This window comes from Pan paniscus, chromosome 4 (genome assembly GCF_029289425.2).
Source record: "Pan paniscus chromosome 4, NHGRI_mPanPan1-v2.0_pri, whole genome shotgun sequence".
Classification (NCBI taxonomy): Eukaryota; Metazoa; Chordata; class Mammalia; order Primates; family Hominidae; genus Pan; species Pan paniscus.
The window spans coordinates 163,895,889-163,913,109 of NC_073253.2; the positions used below are offsets into that span (position 1 = coordinate 163,895,889).

At 47.6% G+C, this 17,221-nt stretch overlaps 1 protein-coding gene across 1 annotated transcript in view; it reads right to left on the reverse strand.

Annotated features, from left to right (window-relative positions):
- SLIT3 (slit guidance ligand 3) overlaps nt 1-17,221 on the reverse strand; it is a 639,400-nt gene that overhangs the window by 73,487 nt on the left and 548,692 nt on the right. Inside the window, exons 19-20 of the mRNA XM_014345150.4 lie at nt 14,192-14,355; nt 13,022-13,154 (exon numbers count right to left, since the gene is read on the reverse strand). Of these exons, the coding sequence (XP_014200636.3) occupies nt 13,022-13,154; nt 14,192-14,355 (297 nt within the window). The remainder of the gene's footprint in view (nt 1-13,021; nt 13,155-14,191; nt 14,356-17,221) is intronic.

Here is a 17,221-nt window from a genome sequence, read left to right on the forward strand (position 1 = left end):
CCCCCATGGTGACATCTTTCGTGTGATTCTGTGATTAATGTGGGCAGAACCATGTCTGCTTGGCTCACCACAGCATTCTCGCACTCTGCCTGGCAACAGCAGATGCTCAGGAAACGTCATCTGTGTGATGAAAACCCCTGAACTCCTCAGGGAGAGCTGCGTTTGGCATGATGGACCCAAGCACAAGTTGCTTTCAGTGCAGAATGTCCCCGGCGACCTGGCAGCACAGCTCAGAAGACTCAGAATCAAAGCTTTCACATCAGAAATGCAGATGCAGTGGTGGGGAGAGCTCTCTTTGTAGCAAGCCCTTCATGAAAACTCTGAACTCCAAAGTTGTCTGTAGCCTACAGTCCAGGCTCCCAGAGGGACCCTTTCAGGAGACTGCCCTCTTGCCCCACCAGCCTTAGAACTGCCGGAGTGTTTCTGGCAGGTCATCCTTTGCATTTGGCCTGCATTTAAATGCTCTGTTTCAGCCCCAGTGCAAACACACAAGGACACATCTGCCTTGCATGAAACTCCACACAGATCTCTGTGAATGGGTGTTCCCCATTCCTGTTTGGAGCTTTGGGGTGCTGACTGATGCCCCACAAAGAACTCAAACCAGCTGATGTTAATGGAGAGGGAGGGAAGCCACCTTCCCAGAGACTCTGCTCCAGGCCAGAATTTCCACTAGAGTCCTGGAGTGATGTGGGGGCAGCTCAGGGGTCAGGCAGCTGAGGCTCACATCCTGGCTCTACTATCTAAGAGCTGTGTGACCCTGGGTGAAGTACTTAACCTCTTTGAGCTTACATTTAGTCACCTGTAAAACAAAGCTTATAATGATCACCACCTTGATGTGATTCTGAGGATTAAATTTGAGTCTCTGTGAACAGTTCTCAGAGCAGTACCTGGCACACTGGTGGCCAACACATTTTAAATATACATACACACACATACATATAGACAGATAGATACACACACACACACACACACACATCTCCATCCAATAATACACGTAGCTTATTGAAAGATAATGTTCCTCTTGCTGTTCATTCTCTTCTTCCTCCAGGGTAGTATTTCTAAAATGAGAATTGGATCATGCCACTTAAAATTCTTCCTGGATTCCTGCATTTCTCTTGGAGTCAGCTCTTCCTATACCTACAAGAACTTACATATCCCTTCTCAAGCTTTCAGCACACATCACCCTCTTTGTCATCCTATTTGCTCCATCTCACAGCCTTCTTGGTTTCTTGAATTTAAGATCTTTCCACCTTGAGGTCTTCATAAAACATGTTCTTTCTACTCTGTTTCCCTCCTTTACTTTCCTGGGAAATCCCCCTCTACTCCTGGTGTGAAATGCCTGATCTGGTCAGTTTTCTTATGGTGTTTCTCCCCTACTCTAAGTTTCTGAGAAAAGGGATCTTATCTGTCATGGTAGCCACTGTACCTTCAGCTGCTACCACAGTGTGTGGCACAATGAACTCAATGAATGGAAGGGAGCCTTCTCAGTTCTCGGCCTGTGCTCAGGCCGCCCACGGCCCCTCCCATAGATGGCTGTCACTGTCCAATAGTGCGGAGAAGTGTCCTCTACTGGTGCCATCTGCTGAGGTCTTCTCTGGGCCAGGGCCTGTGCCAGGACTCATAAGTGCTGCTGTGCCCAGAGCTGGTCCACTCTCCAAAGATGTGATCGACCCCTCCAGCTGGCTGGAGGCACATTCCAGTCTCTCTCCCTGGGCCAGAGAATGTCAAGGATGTAGTCAGTGCTGGGCAGTTGTTCTATTAAGTGCTCTGGGGAGCGTGGGGGATATAAAAGGCAGCAGGCTCTTCTCGGGCAGCAGCTTGCCTTGCTAGAGAAGGCCCAGCTGTCAGGATGGACATAGCCGGAACCACTGACAGGTACCTATAGCCTCATGGCAGGGTGCCTGGGCTTGCCTCCTCCCTGCTGCAATGCAGAGGTCAGTTTTCAGGAGGACCCGTGTAAGTTCCCGGCAAGCCAGGCCACTGGGCAGAACACATAGGGACCTGGGTTTCTGCCACAGGGAGGACTTGGGGTCAGATGGACCCGGGCTTGAGTCTATACTCTGCTGCTTATTGGCAGTGTGGTCGTCAAAAATTATTCAACCTTCAGTAGCTCCGGTTATCTCATCTGCAAAATGGGAATAATGACACTTGCCTTGAAGAGTTGTTAGCAGGGTGAAATGAGATTACCTATTAAGAAAACCCAGCACAGCACTTGGTACACAGTAAATGCTCTAGAAATGGTGGCTGTGGTGGTTTGTAGCATAGACAGGACATTCTTGCTTGCTTTCTTAAAGGCCAGGTGGGCAGAACTTCCTGGATTCCTCCCTTCTCAGAGCACATATTGCCTGAGCCACTCCCTTGTGCTTGTCACCTGCTGCGTCGCACTCCCCCTTCTCCTGCCTGCATGTCTCCCCCATAAAACTATGGATGAGGACCAAGTGCCACTGAGCTTTCTGGACCCCAGAACTCCATCCCCTAACTCCTTGGAACCCACACAGTGCCAGGCCAGGTCCTTCTTGCTTCTTCAACCAGTGCATTCTTGTCATCACCTCTTGCCACACTCACTCTCAGAGAGTTGCATCTCAGCCCTGTGCCCTCCTACCTCCTGGTTGAGCCCCATCCTTTTCCTGTCTCCTGTCAGTGCTGTGTGCGCACACACACACATGCACATGCATTTGCACACTGCCAGCCTGCTTCCCACGGTGTTCTCAGACCCCGCATCCTAATACAAATCCTTTCTTCCAATAGTTGTGCCTGGAGCTATGTCATCCTTCCCCCCTCTTTTCCTTGGGATATCAAGTTATAGGACAACAAATCCATGCTCATTGTCCTTAGACCAAAAATATATGTCTAAACATCATGGATATTAACCAGGGGTGGATATGGGGGAAAGCTGTTCACCAGCACTGGATTCTGCATTTCTTCTCTAACCGTTATGAAGATGTAGGCTTTGCAGAGTTTGTTTCCAGAACCAGGAAACCTGATGTTTGTAAACATTTCTATAAATGGAAGCAAGCAGATTTTTAGGTTTCAGTTCTAAAATAGTGAGGTAAGCATGAATTTAAAAGGACAGTTGCACGGCAATAATTGTACTTTCTGAAGGCAGTGAGGCCCTACCTTCACAGAGAGTATTCTGGTGACTTTGAGGGCTGAGATGTCCTGTATTTGCTTCTGTCCTGCTTTCCATAAGATTCTGTAAGCTTGCCTTTTAAATTAGGAACTTCGTGCTGACTTAGAGCAGTTATCTCTCTCTATCCATTGCCCGCCAATGTGTAATGACCAGAGTGGTTCTCAAAGTGTCATCCATAGACCCCGGGGGTCCCTGAGGCTTTTTCAGGGGTCTATGAGGCCAAAACTATATTTACAATAAGGTTAAAATGTTATTTTCCTTTTGCCCTGTGTTGACATTTGCACTGATGGTACAAAATTAGTGGAGGGTAAAACTGCTGGCACCTCAGCATGAATCAGGACATCGCTACCAAATGAAACTGGCGGTCACTGTATTCTTCAACTCTGTGCACTTGCAGGTTTTACCAAAACCAGGAATGCCCTTGATGAAGTACCAAGAATTATTGTTTGTATTAACGTTCAACTCTTGAGCACACATTCCTTTAATGTCCCGTATGACAAAATGGGAGATGTACACACACAGCATGTTGGTTGTCTAGAGAAAAGTACCTGTGTAATTGAGTTGCAAGCTGAACTAGCTGGCTTTTACATTTTTTCATGGAACACTGTTTTTACCTAAAAGAAAGACTGGCAAACTCATTATTCAGACATGGCTATTTAGTAGATAATTTCTTGAAAATGAACAAAGTAAGCCCATCACTTTAAAAAAAAGCAACTCACAGGCCGGGCACGGTGGCTCATGCCTGTAATCCCAGCACTTTGGGAGGCCGAGGCAGGTGGATCACAAGGTCAGGAGATCGAGACCATCCTGGCTAACACCCCGTCTCTACTAAAAATACAAAAAATTAGCCGGGTGCGGTGGCGGGCGCCTGTAGTCCCAGCTGCTGGGGAGGCTGAGGCAGGAGAATGGCGTGAACCCGGGAGGCGGGGCTTGCAGTGAGCCGAGATGGCACCACTGCAGTCTGGCCTGGGTGAAAGAGCAAGACTCCATCTCAAAAAAAAAAAAAAAAAAAAAGCAGCTCACAGTATTTGTTGCCAATGATAAATTCGTGCTTCCAAGTAAAAATTAAAATTTTGGAAAACTTTTCACTGCCACATTGAGCTTAACAACTTTCCCTCACTTAAAGACTTTTCTGATGAGATCAGCGGTGATATCAAAGGACATTATTTTAAAAATATATTGTATAATGAAATGTGTTAGCATTTGGAAGATCTGCATAACTCAGTGAACCGATATTTTTCCATTGACCAACACATGATATTACAAGACCGTGCATGGGGAAAGTTCCATTCAAAGCGTAAGACAGATGTGTAGAGTTACGTAACAGAGGACCAAAGGTTCACTGGTACAAGTGCAGTTCCACACTACAACTAGCCTTTAAGAAAATGCCACTTGTTGAGCTTTGGTCTTTATCAAAGAAGAACACCCATAATTACCTGAAAAGACTATTAAAGTATTCCTCGCTTTTTCTTTCTTTTTATTCTTTTTTTTTTTTGAGATAGAGTCTCACTCTGTCACCCAGGCTGGAGTGCAACGGCACAATCTCAGCTCACCACAACCTCTGCCTCCCAGCTTCAAGTGATTCTCCTGCCTCACCCTCCCAAGTAGCTGGGATTACAGGCGCCCACAACCACGTCTGGCAAATTTTGTATTTTTAGTAGGGACGGGGTTTCTCCATTTTGGTCAGGCTGGTCTTGACCTCAGCTGATCCACCCACCTCGGCCTCCCAAAGTGCTGGGATTACAGGCATGAGCCACTGCACCCGGCTCCTCCCTTTTCAAATACATTTCTGTGTGAAGCCGAATTTCTTATCCTTCACCCAAAAAGCATACCACAACAAAGTGAATGGTGAAGCAGATATGAAAATTGAGCTGTCTTCTAGGAAGCTAGATATTAAAAAGATTTGCAAAAATATAAAACAATGAAACTCTTCTCACCTGCATTTCTTTTGGTTTGTCTTAAAAATGTGCTTTTTATATAAACATGTCATGGGTATATAATTGTTACTTTTAAATGGAATTAATGCATATTTTAACATTTTCTCAGTGTTAGTAATATGATCAATATCAATAGCTATAACCCACATAAACACAGGTTCTTGGAGTCCTGGATGCTTCTGAAAAGCATAAAGGAGTCCTGAGACCTAAACATTTAAGAGCCTCTGGTGGAATGGGCATGAGCACAGAATTTGGGGTCAGACAAAGAGGGCAACTGGTACTGTAGCCCTACTTCAAAGAGCACTTGCAAGACTGAATGTGAGAATGAGGCTCAGTTTGGCTTGACTCACCCAGGGTAGAACTGAAAGGAGATTGTGAGAGAAGCGCCAGTGAGGGTTAATAGAGAGCTGACTGGAGAAAAAAATCACCTCCTGCTCAGATGGCATTGCTGGGGTCTTGCATGCTTGCAACAGACTCTCACACTCTGCCCTTTAGAGAAATGCTGGGCAACTTTGTTTTTGTTTTTTCTTGGTGAATTAAACTTAATTTTGTTTTGTAAGCTGGCAGCTCTGCCTGAGATAACTAATGATACCCAAGGGAGCTGAAAAGCTTGCATTGGAAACCCTGGATCTGGACTCAGCCAATGTCTCTGAACCAGAGGCTCCCAGCCATAATTCTCCGGGTCTGCCAGCTTTCACTTTCTTTGACACTCATTCTCCTGCTTACCCCCCACCCTCCACCCCAGGAAGACAGTTTGGGGAAAGAAGTGAGGGCTGCCTTCCTCGGTGCACTTTGGAAGCCATGCCTGGCCAAGGGAAGTGATACCATTTCCAAATCAGAAAATCAGGTCTCCTCCCAAAGTGCTGAAGTTTACTTTATAATTGCAGCCAATTATCTTTGTTATTTCAGTTTTCGTTCCATGAGCTTTGGGGAAAAGCATTCACGGGCTATCGTCATGGCATTTCTGTCCTTTGACATGTGTCACTTGGCACTCAATTGGCCCAGGAAGGAGAGTATAACTGGGTCATTCTCTGCAGCCCCGTCCCATGGCACAGCCCGGTCCAAGGGAAGGGCAGGAAGCTCACTGCACGCGGGGGCATTTTTGTACACAGAATTTCAAGGGCATGACCCCAGCTCAAACTCACGGTGGACATGAACTTTTTAGCAACTGTCAAGACCTCCCTTCCTTCCCCTGGGCTGGCAGCCCTAGTTTCAGTTTTTCTGAGCGTTGGGAAATGCCTGGAGCCACAACACACACTCAAGAATCCATGTGCCTCCAGGCACGGAGGCTCATGCCTGTAATCCCAGCACTTTGGGAGGCCGAGGCGGGTGGATCACAAGGTCAGGAGATTGAGACCATCCTGGCTAACACGGTGAAACCCCGTCTCTACTAAAGAATACAAAAAATTAGCTGGGCGTGGTGGCAGGCACCTGTAGTCCCAGCTACTCAGGAGGCTGAGGCAGGAAAATGGTGTGAACCCGGGAGGCAGAGCTTGCAGTGAGCCGAGATCACACCACTGCACTCCAGCACTCCAGCCTGGGCGACAGAGCAAGACTCAGTCTCAAAAAAAAAAAAAGAAGACAAGACAGATTCAGAGAGGAATACCTGCTACCGGTTAGTTGCTGTGCTTAACTCTGGAGGGGGAAAGAAAACAAACAGTGAATGAGACACAATTGCTGCCCTCAGGGAGCTCTTGGTCTAGAAGGGGAAATAAGTAAATAAGCAACTACAACACAAGGCGATACCTGAAAGAAGAGCCATGGGGATACAAGTGAGAGGCACCTAACCCAGTCTTAGCCACCCAAAAGGCTTTCTGAAAGGAAGGTTAATAATCACCACTGACATGTATCAAACCGTGACTATGTGCTGCACAAAGGGCTAAGTGCTTTAGTTATGTTATCTTAGTCACCCTCTGCCTTGTGAAGGATAGACCGCTGTTATCCCCATTTCACAGATCAGTAAATAGAGGCTGAATGAGATTAAGTAACTTGCCCAAAGTGATGCAATCAGTAGGTAGTAAAGTTGGAATTTAAACCCAAGACTATTTGTTTTCAGAATCACTCCTCTTAACTTGGGCTTCCAGGACTGAGACTGAGAAACCAGAGGGGGTTACCTAAGTAGGGATGGCAGCGAAGAACATTCTAGGCCGGGAGAATATAAATGCCCTGGACAGAGGCCCTGAAGTCAGGAAAGGCATATGCATTGGGGGAATCACAAGAAGCTACAGGTGTGGCTGCAATGTGGCTTCTGGGGGCAGGAGTGGGAAGAGATGCTGCTGAGTAGCCCCAAGGCACAGGCAGAACCAAGGCTGGGACTCACCTCTGGGCTCCTAGCCCAGTGCTCTTTCTACCACATTCTACCTGCTTCCCCATCGCAGGCTAGCATGTTTTTATCTGCACCCATTTCAGACTGGAGGGAGCTGGCCTATGTAAAAATGAGGTGTTTTCTTCCTCACCCAGAGAGGCCTCTGATGGGAATTGAGGAGTGGGGTGAAATGGAAGATGCAGAGAGAAAGGGGACAGGCGCTGACCACTATGCCAAAATGCAATGTCTCCTCTGCAGTCCTGGAATCAGGTCACAGGACTCACCACGGCCTTTGAGACATACAAGCTGCACACTTTCAGGCTTCTACCCTATGTGGGTAACTCCCAGGGGACTGGCCCCAAAATCCACTCAAAAACATAGAGGAGGAGTCATGACAGTGATAACAATCATCATAGCTAATGTGACTGAGTGCTTCTGAACCACTGGCATCTGGTCTTTTAATCCTCACAGCTAGCTTACAAAGTGGTATATTAGCTTTCCTCCTGGGCAAAGAGGAAGAAAATCAGCTCAAACCACCTTAAGCATAAAGAGAATTTATCAACTCAGATAACTGAAGAAGGCACTGGAAGATACCGGGCTCCAGGGCTGGATGCGCGTACTGCAATGATAATGTCAGAATGTGTCTGTTATCCCAGAACTTTGGGAGGCTGAGATGGGCAGATCCCAAGGTCAAGAGATCGAGACTATCCTGGCCAACAGGGTGAAACACCATCTCTACTAAAAAAAAAATACAAAAATCAGCTGAGCGTGGTGGCATGCGCCTGTAGTCCCAGCTACTGGAGAAGCTAAGCCAGGGAAATGGCATGAACCCTGGAGGTTCACGTCATGTGCTAGTCTAAGAAACTGGCATGTTCAAGTTCTGTCCCCAGAGGCGTTATTAGAAGGGCAGATCAAAGCAACTCTGGAGGAGTCTGGGTCGCGTTCTGTCACTTACATCTGAGGGTACTGTGTACCTTGTTTTATTGCACTTTGCTTTATTGCACTTTGTAGATATTGCGTTTTTTAAAAATTGAAGGTTTATGGCAATCCCACCGCAAGCAAGTCTATTAGTGCCATTTTTCCAACAGCATATCTGACTTCATGTCTCTGTGTTACATTTTGGTAATTCTCACAATATTTAAAACTTTTTCATTATTATAATACTTTTATGGTGATCTGTGATCAGTGGTCTTTGATGTCTTTATTGTAATTGTTTTGAGGCACCACGAACCATGCCCATCAAAGATGATGAATTTAATTGATAAATGTTGTGTGTGCTCTGACTGCTCTACCAACTAGCTGTTCCCTGTCTCCCTCTCCTCGGACCTCCCTATTTCCGGAGACACAGTACAATATTGAAATTGGGCCAACTAATAACCCTACAATGGCCTCTAAGAATCACACATCTCTCACTTTAAATCAAAAGATAGAAATGATGAAGTTTAGTGAGGAAGACATATCAAAAACGAAGACGGATCAAAGCTAGGCCTCTTGGACCAAATAGCCAAGTTGTGAACGCAAATAAAAAGTTCTTGAAGAAAATTAAAAGTGCTAGTCCAATGTACACATGAATGATGAGAAAGACTTATTGCTGACATGCAAAAACTTTTAGCGGTCTGGATAGAAAAATCAAACCAGCTAAACATTCCCTCAAGCCAAAGCCTAATCCAGAGCAAGGCCCTAACTCTCCTTAATTCTGTGAAGGCTGACAGAGGTGAGAAAACTGCAGAAGAAAAGTTTGAAGCTAGCAATAGTTGGTTCATGAGGTTTAAGAAAAGAAGCTGGCTGGGCGCAGTGGCTCACACCTGAAATCCCAGCACTCTGGGAAGCCGGGGCGGGTGGATCATGAGGTCAGGAGATCGAGACCATCCTGGCTAACATGGTGTAACCCTGTCTCCACTAAAAATACAAAAAATTAGCCGGGCGTGGTGGCGGGCTCCTGTAGTCCCAGCTAAGGGGGAGGCTGAGGCAGGAGAATGGCATTAACCCAGGAGGTGGAGCTTGCAGTGAGCCGAGATTGTGCCATGGCACTCCAGCCTGGGTGAAAGAGCGAGACTCCATCTCAAAACAAAACAAAACAAAACAAAACAAAAGAAGCTATCTTCATAACAGGAAAGTGTAAAGTAAAGCAGCAAGTGCTGACGGAGAAGCTGTAGCAAGTTATCCAGATGATCTAGCTAAGATAATTGATGAAGGTGGCCACATTAAACAACAGATCTTCTGTGGAGACAAAATAGCCTTTTATTGAAAGAAGTTGCCATCTAAGACTTTCACAGATAGAGAAGAGAAGTCAATGCCTGGTTTCAAAGCTTCAAAGGGCAGGCTGACTCTCTTGTTAGGGGCCACTGCTGACGGTGACTTGAAGTTGAAGTCAATACTCATTTACTGTTTTGAAAATCCTAGGGCTTTTATTTTGCTAAATCTACTCTGCCTGTGTTGTAGAAATATAGCAACAAAGACTGGATGATGGCATGTCTGTTTATGTCATATTTTGCTGAATATTTTAAGCCCATTGTTGAGACCTGCTGCACAAACATAAAGATTTCTTTCAAAATATTACTGCTCACTGACAATGTACCTGGTCATCTAAGAGCTCTCATGGAGATGTACACACAGATTAATGTTGTTTTCATGTCTGCTAACATAACATCCATTCTGCAGCCCATGGATCAAGGAGTAATTTCAACTTTCAAGTCTTATTATTTAAGAACTATATTTTGTAAGGCCATAACTGCCATAGATGGTGATTCCTCTGTGGATTTGGGCAGACTAAACTGAAAAGCTTTTGGAAAGGGTTCACTGTTCTAGATGCCATTTGAACATTTGTGATTCATGGTAGGAGGTCAAAATAGCAACATTAATAGGAGTTTGGAAGAAGTTGATTCCAACCATATGGATGACCTTGAGGGGTTCAAGACTTCAGTGGAGGAAGTAGCTGCAGATATGGTGAAAATAGTGAGAACTAGAATTAGAAGTGGAGCCTGAAGATGTGACTGAATTGCTGCAATCTCAGGCTAAAACTTGAGCAGATAAGGAGTTGCTTCTTATAGATGAGGAAAGAAATTGGTTTCTTGAAATGGAATCTACTTTTGGTGAAGATGCTGTGAACGTTGTTGAAATGACAACAAAGGATTTAGAATATTATATAACCTCAGTTGATAAAGTAGTAGCAGGATTTGAGAGGACTGACTCCATTTTTTTTTTTTTTTTTTTTTTTTTGAGACAGAGTCTCACTTTATTGCCCAAGCTGGAGCGCAGTGGCACGATCTTGGTTCACTGCAACTTCCACTCCCCAGGTTCAAGCCATTCTCATACCTCAGCCTCCCCAGTAGCTGGAATCACAGGCGTATGCCACCATGCCCTATAATTTTTGTATTTTCAGTAGAGATGGGGTTTCACCATGTTGGCCAGGCTGGTCTCGAACTTCTGACCTCAAGTGATCCACCTGCCTTGGCCTCCCAAAGTGCTGGGATTACAGGCGTGAGCCACCGCGCCTGACCTTGACTCCAATTTTAAAAGAACTTCTACTATGGGAACATGATGTTAAACAGCATTGTGTACTGCAGAGAAATCTTTCATGAAGAAAGAGTCCATCGATGTGACAAACCTCACTACTGTCTTATTTTAAGAAATTGCCATAGCCACCCAATGTTGGCCACCACCACCCTGATCAGATAGCAGCCATCAACATCAAGACAAGACCCCCCACTAGGAAAAAGATTACAACTCGCTGGAGGCTCAGGGGATCATTAGCATTTTTTTAGCAATAAAGCATTTTTGAATTAAGGTATGTACACTGGTACACTGGTTTTTTTCCAACACAATGAGATTGCACACTTAATAGACTACGGTATAGTATAAACATAACTTCGATATGCACTGGGAAACCAAAACATTTGTGTGACTTGCTTCATTGCAGTTTGTGCTTTATGGTGGTCTGGAACTGAACCCACAATATCTGCAAGGTATGCCTGTACATGCTAACCTGGCCCAGAAAAGGGGATGTGCATGGGGCCTGGCAAGAGAGATGTCAAAGTCAAGCATCAGATGTGTGTGGGTGTGGTGTGGTGATGTGTGGTGATGTGTGGGGTGGTGGTGTGGGTGTGGTGGTGTGTGGTAGTGTGTGGTGTGTGAGTGTGGTGGTGTGTGGTGTGTGAGTGTGGTGGTGTGTGGTGTGTGAGTGTGGTGGTGTGTGGTGTGGGTGTGGTGGTGTGTGGTGGTGTGAGTGTGGTGGTGTGTGGTGTGTGAGTGTGATGGTGTGTGGTGTGTGAGTGTGGTGGTGTGGGTGTGGTGGTGTGGTGTGTGGTGGTGTGTGGTGTGGTGGTGTGTGGTGTGGGTGGTGTGGTGTGTGGTGGTGTGGTGGTGTGTGGTATGGTGGTGTGTGGTGTGGTGGTGTGTGGTGTGGGTTTGTGGGTGTGTTGCTGCTCAGGCACTTAAGCTGTTCCCGTTGCCTCTCCCTCGCTCTGCCCGCTCCCATACAGGGCCTTTGCTTATGCAGCAACTTCAGCCAGAGCACTGCCTCCTCCCTCCCAGTGACCTGCCCCTCACCCCTCAGATTGCAGCTCTAGCATCATTTCACCAGGGCAGCTTTCTCAGAGCTTCATGTCTCTGTCACACTTCTCACTTTGCGTGTCCTAGCAACCTTGTACCTCTCTTTTTGTAGCATTTTTCAGTTGTCACTTCGCATGTGCATCTGCAATGATCGAGTGAATGTCTGCCTTCCTTAATAAACCACGAGCCCCGTGAGTGTAGGGGTCACACCCATTTTGCTCGCCATTGTCTCTCCAATGTGAGCAGAGTACTTCATACCCGAGAAACCTGGTCAATATGCGTTGAGTGGATGAGTGAAGGAGTGGATGGATGCGAGTGTGCACATGGTGTGTGTTGGTTGTGTGAGTGTGTGGTGCTCCTCTGGTCCTAGCTGCAGTGCTCTTGGTGCATTCCAGGGAGGCCCCCTCAATGGGGGACCGTGCCTTGTCCTTCTGTCTGTGCTTTCCTGGGGGGCAGAAATACGATTTTCTCCATAATATTAAGAGCCCTGGGAGTTTCTGGTGCAGAAACAGGACCTGAGGAGTCAGTGGCAGGAGCTCGGGTTGTGGAATAAGAAAGCTCCTGTTCTGAGAATGAATGGGACTCAGAGCTAAGACCTCATCTGTAAAATGGGGCCGCATGCTTGACAGGGCTGTTTGAACGTGGAATAGGATCCTATTCAGAAAAGTGCTTTGTAAGCCACGGTGCCCGCTGGACAATGTTTTCACAATTATCCTGCACTGCTGCCGGGATCAGACTGAGAGACTGCTGAGGAGTCTTAGGAAGAGGGTGTACAGAGCAGAGGTTTCAGGGGTGATACGGAAAATGAGGCAATAACCCTCCCACTTATATTCAGGGTATCTTTAGGAATTACAGGGTCAGAGACTCCTCCTCTGCCAGGCAGAGGCACTGGGGGAGCCGTGTTTCCTGTGCCCTTGTCAAAGCCCATGGCTGCCATCTTGGTGAGGGCTCCATTGCCATCTTGCTGGGATCCATTCAAGTAGGGTCTCCCCGGGGCAGTTTCGCCATGTTGCCTTGCTTGAGATTCTGGGGTAAAGTATGGAGGATGCTGCTGGTGGTGAGATGACAGGGTGCTTGGAGGCAGCTGGGGGTACTTACAGCTCGGTCACATCCTTGGGCATGCCTTTGGGGAGGGCGCGGAGCCCCTTGTTGCTGCATCGCACCACTGTCTCCATACAGGTGCACTGCTCCGGGCAGCGCGGGCTCAGCTGGCAGCTACTCTCGTCGTTGCCTGTGGAGAGCCCCAGAGAGGGTGAGGGTTGTGGGAGATAAGCCCCACTAGGGGGAGCCAGTGAGCAAGGCTGCGTGTTCTCCACAAAGACAAGTTGTCCCCTGTCCCCGCTGTGTTCTAGAACCAGGAATAGGGTACCCGCTGGTCTCATCCGTGGTTGGTGGGTGTCGCCTACCTTTTACCTCATTTGACATAAGATGAAGACCATCAAGGAGGCTCAGCAAGAATAACAGGAAAGAGGTCACCGTTAACCATATCAGGAATAAGCCGAATTGATTGAAGGAGTGGTCAGGGGGAGGGGGGCAGAGCCTTGTCTTTTCCCTTCCTCTTTCTCCTTTCTTTCTCTGCTCCCACAACTACACAGTCCCTCCGGGGTGTTCAGTATGTCCCAAGCCTCCATTATGCCTTAATCTCAGTTAATTATCTGTCTCTAGATAACCCAAAGTTGATCAAGTAAAGAACTGTGCTGGCTTGAATTTATGCAAATAAATATGCCCTCTGGGATCCTGAGAACCAAAGCCTCAGATATCCATATCCCCAGCCAGTGACAAGACTTTTCTTGAAGTCTGTTTCTCATGAGTACATACTGAGTCTCATCATGATGCTGACAGGAAGACTGAGGCCAGGGCTCCCATGTACAGTTGTATAGGTTGTGCACTCCACAAGGGTGCCATATCATTTAAGGGGCACCAATCTCACTGTGGACATGACAGATGAGTATATTTGGTACAACAGTGTTCTCATAGATGGCAGTATCTTGTTTTAATGGGCAGGTGTCTTGTCTTAATGAAATCAATATATTATGACAGATTTCTAACTGATGGAAGTAAAATGACTGCTGAAATGGGCACCTTTTCTTAATTTGCATGAAGGAGCCATGTGGGCTAGTAGCAGATCTGCAGAGCTCTCCAGAGCTCCAGCTGCATGCCCAAAGCAAAGTGGAATTGGATCTCAGGGAGTATCTGATCCTGCATCTTCGCCATCTTCCTTGCCTTCCCAGGGCCTTCCCCGCAGACCTTGACCCACAGCCTTCTTACCGTCACAGGTGAAGTCCTGGATGGCCACATCCTGGATGGGAATCTCCTTGAGGAAAAATGGCTTCTGGCACCTAGGGTTCCCACTGACGATCCGCCTCTTCCTCAACCACTTGCCGAGCCAGGCCAGGTGGCAGTTGCAGTTGAAGGGGTTGGACAGGAGGTTTCTAGGAAGAGAGAAGGGTGCTTAGCCTCCACCCTTCTACTGTGGGAGTGGCCCTGGGATCTGCTGCCCAGAGCCCAGCTCTCCTAGCCAGGAAGGAGGAGGTCTCAGGAAGGAAACGTAGGCTCTTCCCCAGATGCAGTCTCTGTGAGGGTCTCATTCCAGACCCTCGCCTCTGATGGATGTGGCTGTGGTCTCTCGCCATGCCCTCCCTTGGGTACCAAGCCCTGGCTGTGTGAACTGCCTTTGGGTCCTTAGCAGAGATTCACCCCGAGAGCCTTCACACTTGCTACTGTCCTTGCTGGGAACCCGTATCTTTACAGGTTGCCTGGCTGGCTTCTTCTCATTCTTTAGTCCTTGGCTTCAATGACATTTCATCAAGGAAGCCTTCTCTGAGTCCCCCATATCAAGTGGGATATTTCAGCCCTATCATATCTTTTCCCTCATTCCCTTTCATTCTCCCCATAGCACCCATGGGAGTGTGCGGTGACTGGTTTCTGTGCTTGCCTTGCACCTTGGACTCTACATACACGAGGGTAGGGTCTGTTTGCCTCTGCATATCCAGAAACTAGCGTTATGTCATCACAGGCACTTTATACGCATCTGTGGACTGAAACAATGGGACTGATGGAGAGATGAGGGGATGATGGCAGCTATCCCTTCCTGAGTGTTTACTACAGGACTGGGACCATGCCACCCACTTTATAAATCCATTGTCTCATTCATTCCTGTCACAGCGACCCTATGAAGGAGGTAACATTATCTTCCTTTTCTCACATGAGGAAAGTGAAGCTTGGGGAGCTTATTTAAGCGGGGCAGACAGCCCTTGAGTGGCTGTAGGATGATACAGCAACGAAGGGCTTGAGAGTGGCTGTTTCGGGGTTGGAGTCCAGGCTCTGACACTCAGTAGCTGTGTGAAGCGGGGCAAGTTACTTCATGGGTCAGAGCTGGTTCCCTGAATGCTTTGTGACTCTGCCCTTCTGGGCATCTTAGGTGTCTTTGGATTTCCAATGTGGAGGTACCTAGAAGGGGCTAAATATGGACTAAAATGGACCAGTTCACTGATGTTAGCTCCCAACCCATTGTCCTCTCCTGTTGACATCACTCATTCATTCGATTCATTCCTTTACTCAACAATTATATGCCGGGCATCTGCTTGTGCTCTTGGCACAGATCTAAACATTAAGGATGCAGCAGTGAACAAAACAGCCACAAATCCCTGTCCTTTGGGATCTTATATGATGGTGGGCAGATAATATATGATTAACAGCAAGTTAGTAAATGACACAGTATGTTAGGACATGGTTAGTGCTTTGTAATATTAAGGGGCAGGGCTAGAGGGATTGGGGCTATGGCAGAGGGGTAGAACGGGGTGAGGCAGGTGACCCTTGAGCAAAGGTGGAAGGGAGAGAGGCTGGGGGGAGGGAGGCTGGGGGAGGGTGCTCCAGGGAGTGCCAAGTTCCAAGGTTGGAGTGGGCTTGGATCATGGGAAAATGGCGAGGAGCCCCACGGAGCTAGAATGGAGAGAGGGAGGGGACAGGCAGGGCATGAGGGGCCAGATGACGTGGGGCCGGCCTTTAGGCCCTCCTCTAACTTCGGCTTTGATTCCAAGTGCAGTAGGCATAGGGCAGCAACAGGAGGTGTGGCAGCAGCCTTTGCTTCTGCCTTCCAAAGGGTCTTTGGGGAGGGTTAGAGACGGGACAATAAACCAGCGACTAAGGATAACAGAGCCACATGGAAATACGACGAGCAGCTGTAAAACACACACGTGTTGAGCACTTTCTACACCTAGGCCCTTGCTGTGTGTTTTACAAGCATCACCACATTCAATCCTCATAACCATCCTAGGAGGTAGATTATGCAGAAGGGAAATGGAAACACACAGAGATGAAGTCACTTTCCCAAGGTCACACAGCTAACAAGAGGCACAGCCAGGATCTGAACCTAGGAAATTTGGCTCTAGAGTCTTACCCATTATTCCACAGAGGCTCCCTTCCCACGACAGCGCACTACCTGGGCAGGAGCACTCCTTTAGGTGCCCAGAAAGCTGGGTTTTAATTCTGGTTCTGATACCCACTGAAAGCAGCCAGTGACATCTTTTTTTTTTTTTTTGAGACGAAGTCTCGCTCTCGCTCTGTTGCCAGGCTGGAGTGGAGTGCAGTGGCACAATCTCGAGTCACTGCAACCTCCACCTCCCGGGTTCAAGCGATTCTCCTGCCTCAGCCTCCTGAGTAGCTGGGACCACAGGTGTGCACCACCACCACGCCCAGGCAATTTTTGCATTTTTAGTAGAGATGGGGTTTCACCACACTGGCCAGGATGGTCTTGATCTCTTGACCTTGTGATCCACCTGCCTTGGCCTCCCAAAGTGCTGGGATTACAGGCGTGAGCCACCAAGCCTGGCCGCCAGTGACATCTTTTTAAAACCCCTGTCTGGTGATGTCTTACTTAAGGTCTACTTAAAGGTCCCAGTCTTCCTAATGTGCTCTGGACAAAGACGAGATGGCCCACAGCAGTCCTGCAGCCTGACCCTGGTTTCCTCTTCAGCCTTGCCTTACGTCATGCCCTCCCTCATTCAGCACTGTGACCATGCTGACAGATGTTCAGTCCCACATATTTGCTCTGTTGCGACCAACCACAGGGCCCTTGGACATGCCCTTCCCTCTGAAGGAACTGCACTGTCCACATTCTTCAACAGCTAACTCCCACTTACCTTCCAGAATACAGCTCCAGTGTTTCTCAACAAAGCCCCTGGTTTTTTTTTTTTTTTTTTTTTGACATGGAATCTTGCTCTGTCACCTAGGCTGGAATGCAGTGGCATGATCTCAGCTCACTGCAGCCTCCGCCTCCCGGGTTCCAGCAACTGTCCT